At 40.2% G+C, this 6,008-nt stretch overlaps 1 protein-coding gene across 1 annotated transcript; it reads left to right on the plus strand.

The window, feature by feature from the left end:
- Nucleotides 1-2,111: 2,111 nt before the first annotated feature.
- Nucleotides 2,112-5,182, plus strand: LOC130090575 (heparan sulfate glucosamine 3-O-sulfotransferase 5-like). Its single transcript, XM_056258053.1, has 2 exons — nucleotides 2,112-2,324; nucleotides 4,239-5,182. The coding sequence occupies exons 1-2, from the start codon at nucleotides 2,221-2,223 to the stop codon at nucleotides 5,179-5,181; spliced, it is 1,047 nt and encodes a 348-aa protein (XP_056114028.1). The 5' UTR covers nucleotides 2,112-2,220; the 3' UTR covers nucleotide 5,182.
- The last annotated feature ends 826 nt before the right edge of the window (nucleotides 5,183-6,008 follow it).

Consider the following 6,008-nt stretch of genomic DNA (forward strand, 5'->3'; position numbering starts at 1 on the left):
ATAAGTTACCTCTGCCTACTGCCAAAATTAGTTTTCCCTCCAGAAAATGTGCATACTGACAGCTAGAGACTAACTTTAAAGTTAGCCTAACTGTTAGCCTACTTGCTTGCTGGTGTGAGGGGGTGGCTACGGGAGGACTTGATGGGGAGAGGGCGGCTGAGCAGGATGGTAACTCGTCACTTGTAACCTTGTTACTTAAAATGGCAGGAGTTTCCTCCTCCTCCTGCTCCTTGGAGTGTTTCTTGCTGAATTTAAATGAAAACAAGCTGCTTTGCTTTGCATTTCACAATAGCTACTAGCTACCGTCTGTGTCTGTCTCAATGAGATTGCTTGAAAAGCTTGCGCGCCAACGTCATTCATTCTATTGGATCAGTTACTGGTGACGATGCAGCCTGTGCGCATGCTTAAGAGTCCACACGTGGGGTATAAGCTGCGGATTGACTGAGAAGCTTTCAGTCAAAGCTTTCCTCGGGCTGCTTATTGAATGAACTGCTAGAATGAAAATCACTCACTACTCACTATAGGCCTGGGTCAAAATGGGCGGGCCCGGACCTAAAATGGGTGGGTAGCGCCGCGGGTGCTTCACATTTGATGTTATTTCATTTAAATAAATATGTTTCTTCTTAGTTTTTGTTATAAGTTATGTACATTTGGGGTTTAGTTTAATGAATGTTTATGGCATTATTTTGGAGTCATGTGTGTGTCAACATGATGGTGTTATGTATTTGTGTGTATGATACTGTGCACCTTATTTATATTAACATGTGCTTTTGAGGAACTTTGATTCATCATGTGGTTTACTTTTTATACCACCTGTATTGTTATGGTGATTGTCAGTATTACAATGGTATAAGGCAGATTTAATACTTTATTGACTATTCCTACCATACTCTGGGTTCAGGCCAAATAGCGAGCTCGGAGCTCTCCCCTGGACAGCACGCCAAATATGCACAAAGCTTTATTCAATCTAATTATATGTAAGTGTGAACACGTGAATTGTATTGATGAGAGAAAACTGAACACTCCTTACGATTAATACTACTTCTAGTAATGCATGGTTTTGGTGAGAGCTTTGCAATTTGTCTTCACGTTAGATATTTTAAGCAAGCAATTTAGTTGCAAATGAGACAAGTGGTGCCCAAAACTAACTGTGTGAGATTAAAAGAATCCACCATTGCATAAAAACCATTGAATAAATGTTGGGTGCTTCTCAATTCTTATTTGTGCATCCTCGTTTCCTTTCCTCGCTTCCTTTCCTCGCGTCTCAGCCCCACCCCCTGTAGGACACGAGGGAAGGCTGCAAGGAAAAAAAATTAGGACGGAGGAATTGAATGAAAGCTTTTTTTATACATTGGAATACTTGATCACTCGAGCGTCACTTCACTGCGTCATCAGCAGCGCTCAAAGGATCTGCCCTTATGTTGTTAAAGTTTGTTTATTTAAGAAATTCATAATAAATAATAATAAAGCAAGATAACTTGTTGAAATATGTGAGTTGTGTGGTTTATGTAAACTACAAAAGTAAAGTATAAATTCAAATGTTTGTGAGAGATGTGAAGGGGGAGGAGAATTGATACGTGCGTCATGTTTAGTCGATAAAACTCTTCCGCAAAGGGTACACCTGTGTATCCTCGCTCATAGCTCCTCTGGAAGCCTCCTCACTCCTCGATCCTCGCCTCCTCGCGGTGCAATTAGAGAATTGAGATGTCCTTCAAGATGGCTGAGCTCGATTGGTTTCCGGGTCATAGGATGGAGGACGGAGGAGCGAGGAGACGAGGAGGGATAATGAGAAGCACCCGTTGTGTTGAACAGGATACATGAATATTAAAATCACCCAGAATTAACAGCTTGTTACTAGAAGGTGTGTGTGTGTGTGTGTGTGTGTGTGTGTGTGTGTGTGTGTGTGTGTGTGTGTGTGTGTGTGTGTGTGTGTGTGTGTGTGTGTGTGTGTGTGTTGAGTGGGCATCCTCTGTAATGGCACTGCAGCATTTTATGACTTGTAAGACATAATTTATTGTGTTCAAAACATTAAGCTCTCTTCCGATTATATGCTGTTTAGTAATGTGTGTGTTTGTAAGCTAATAAAGATGCAGACATTAGTTTGATGGAAGTAGGTTCTTAGTCAATGCATAAGTGACAGGAAATGTCTACATGAATTATGTTCATGCATGTATGTGTGTGTCTCTATGCAGGCGGAGGAAGGCTGTTTGATGGAGGGTGATGCTTCTTTCACAGCAGCAGTGCCTGAGACAGAGGCTTTTACTGGCTAGCCTGGCGCTGGGGAGCCTACTCTTACTGGTGGCCAGAGTGGGCACTTTACATAGGTATTGTAGCATTCATTTTTGTGCTATTATGTTCCTACTGGATTACTGGCCAGAGGACCTATTTCATTGATTCCCTTTGGAGGCAGAAATGCCATTAGCCAAGGAAGGACATCTATGTGACAACTTAAACCTGCAGACCAGTTTGGTCTCATCCCGAGGAAATTGACTTTTGACGTCCTGCTTTCCTATCATTAACTCATTCTCCAGTATTCACTTATGGTCATCTACGGATCATCATTGCTATTTGGGACAGTTTGTTGGGCTGGTGATTGATTGGCATGTGCCTATGTAAATATTGTCTGTGCATCAATATATGTTTGAAAAGAGTTTATGATCTTTTGACTATTTTTTCCATTACTCTTTGTTTGATTTCTTGAAATATATTATATCTTTCCCAGGGTATTTTGCAAATATGATCCCCCCTTTTTTTATTTTTTTGTAACTTATCAGTTCTAAGCAGCTGGGACAGTTATAATTTGGTGTTGTGATGAACACCATAGTGAATACAAAAATCTGAATGGTTGTTTGAAACATTTTATAGTTCAAAAACAGAAAGCAGGGAAGCTGCTTTGTTTACGAGCTTTCCGTGGGTAATGGATGCATTTCTGTTGTTCCTGAAGCGCTTCGACTGTCAGAGAGTGAATGTGTATTTTATTCAGCCCATTATTCTTGCCTCATTCATGCTTATCATCTGTCTTGGGCTTGTTTACATCAGATTTCACATGCCTCTTTGACACGTAGTGTTGTACATTTTAACTGGTTGATGGGGGGAAAGCATATTTAAAATGCTTATAATTCGTAATAAGGAATTATGGTAATACTGTACATCTTCATTATTGTGATGTATTGTATTACATATATTGGCGCAACGGCACAACACTAAAACGATAATCAAAACTTCTATGCAAACATGCGTTCTTCACGCCAGCTTGAACACTTGCCACTGTCGTCTTTGGCTTTTGGCTTGATTAGTTGGGGACACTTTCAACAATAATATTGATCTGCCTGCATTGACACATTTATATGAAAACTGAACTGAGCTGGGGTGCGTTTCCCGAAAGCATCGTTAGCCAACTATGGTCGCAAGTTCCGTCGTTACCAATAGAGTTCAATGGGATTTGCTACCAACTTGCGACCATAGTTGGCTAACGATGCTTTCGGGAAACGCACCCCTGGACGATGACATCACTGTTTTCTCCAGAGCAGCTAAATAATAACTTTAAATATATATATATATATATCATTACTTAACTTACTTAAGCTGGACAACCTGAATCTTTTTTTATCTAAAATTCTGTAAGTTGATTTTTTTTGTATCTGAATTTGTGAGCATTGAAAAATATTAATCGAAATTCAGGTTTTTAAAATGGAAAAAAAGAATTTTCATAGGCCTACTTAAATTTCAGAGGTAAATTCGAAACAAATAAATTCAGATACATGGTTTCCAAAGTAAAATAATTTCAAAGGGGTGAATTCAGAGCAAATAAATTCAGATAAATGTTTTTCAAAATAAAATATTTCAAAACTAAGTATTCAGTGGCTGTTAAATTTCAAATAGTTATGTCTCTTATTTGCTTCCATGGACTATGGTGCTATTTTCTTCTTTGTTGCATTATTTTCCTGTTATCACTGTAAAGCTGCTTTGAAACAATCAGTATTGTAAAAAAGCGCTATATAAATAAAGGTGACATGACTTACATCATAAGATGATACAGGAAATACATCATGTAAATGGCCGAGTGCAAAGACAGCATATTGGTACAGGCCCTGTATAAGAGAGCCATTTGTAAATCAGGAAACATTAGAAGTTACAGAACCAGAATTAATGTGACATTTATGTAAAATGGGAAGTTTAAAACTGTCTAATTGAAATTACCTCTTGGGACATAAAAATGTTTCATTCTCTCATTGCAGGCTGCAGTTGATCTGCCCCATTAAGGTCAGAATGCCTCCTGCTGGTGTGTCATGGGAGACTCCTTTACATACGTTGCAGCACAAGCACGCGCATCGTCTCAAGCTGCACAGGACCAACAGCACAAGGGAGAAACTACACATGCACCTCCTCATTAAGCAGCTGCCCAGAGCCATCATCATTGGCGTGAGGAAAGGTGGAACACGTGCGTTGTTGGAGATGCTCAGTCTTCACCCTGATGTTGTCAAGGCCTCCCAGGAGGTCCACTTTTTCGACAATGACCAGAACTACGCTCGCGGCATTGATTGGTACCGCGAAAAGATGCCCTTCTCTTTTCCTCACCAAATAACTATTGAGAAGAGTCCTGCATATTTCATCACTGAGGAGGTGCCTGAGAGGATCTTTAAGATGAATTCCTCCATTAAACTTTTGGTTATTGTGCGTGAGCCCACCACCCGCGCTGTTTCTGACTACACACAGGTCCTGGAAGGGAAAGAGCGCAAGAAAAAAATGTATGACAAGTTTGAGGAACTTGTGATTGATACCAACACTTCTGAGGTGAACACAAAGTACAAGGCTGTACGGACAAGCATCTACACCAAGTACCTAGAACACTGGTTAAAGTTCTTCCCTGTGGAGCAATTTCATGTAGTTGATGGAGACCGCCTCATCATAGACCCACTGCCAGAACTTAAGCTTGTTGAGCATTTCTTAAACCTTCCCTCGTGCATCAGCCAGTACAATCTGTACTTTAATGCCACACGTGGGTTCTTCTGTCTGCGATATAACTTCATATTTAACAAGTGCCTAGCGGGCAGTAAGGGACGGATCCATCCAGATGTAGACCCTTCCATCAAGGACAAACTGCACCGCTTTTTCCACCCATTTAACCAGAAGTTCTATCAGATCACTGGCAGGACATTCAACTGGCCCAGAGGAATCTGACTTTAAGAGACTTAGCATCATTTTTCTGTAATATGTTTTTATTATTATTATCATGCTTTTCTTGCATGGAAATGTGACAAAATGTGTCATAGAACATTGCATTAAAAAATTTATTGTAATAAACAGTTTGGGTTACCACTGACTTCCATTGTATGGAGAAAAAAATACTGATACATTTCTCAAAATATCTGATTTTAGGTTCCACAAAAGAAAGAAATTCATTAAGGATTGGACCAACATGAGGGTGTTAATTCTTTTCAAACCATCCATTTAGTTGTAGAATCCAGTGGTACAGTGATGTTGTGGACGACTAAAAAGTTAACTAGTGTCACAGATTCTCTATTTCTCTATGAGGAACTTTGAGCTCAATATATTTGTTCAGCATTTTAGTTATTAATCCCAAAGCTCTGTTGTCTTTTTTGTCAGATCAGAATATAATCCTGACTTTAATCCTAACTCTTTGGGCCCTATTTTAACGATCTAAGCGCATGGTCTAAAGCGCACGGCGCAAGTGCACTTAGGGCGTGTCCGAATCAACTTTTGCTAGTTTATTGACGGGAAAAATGGTCGGCGCGTCCAGCGAATGGTCTAAAAGGGTTGTCCCTATTCTCTTAACGAGAAATGGGTGTGTTTTTGGCGCAGCGTACAATAAACCAATCAGAGTCTCATCTCCCATTCCTTTAAAATCCAGTTATGCTCGCGCCATGTTGCTTTCGCTATTTACATGGTGGAATTGGAACCGGAAAGACCGAACGTGTCTCCAGAGCGCAAAAGGATCGGCTCATGCCCAAGGTTAAAGCACGCAAGTAGACCATCTACGGGACAAG

This window comes from Rhinichthys klamathensis, unplaced genomic scaffold (genome assembly GCF_029890125.1).
Source record: "Rhinichthys klamathensis goyatoka isolate OS25496 unplaced genomic scaffold, OSU_Roscu_1.1 h1tg000001l_1, whole genome shotgun sequence".
NCBI classification, from domain to species: Eukaryota; Metazoa; Chordata; class Actinopteri; order Cypriniformes; family Leuciscidae; genus Rhinichthys; species Rhinichthys klamathensis.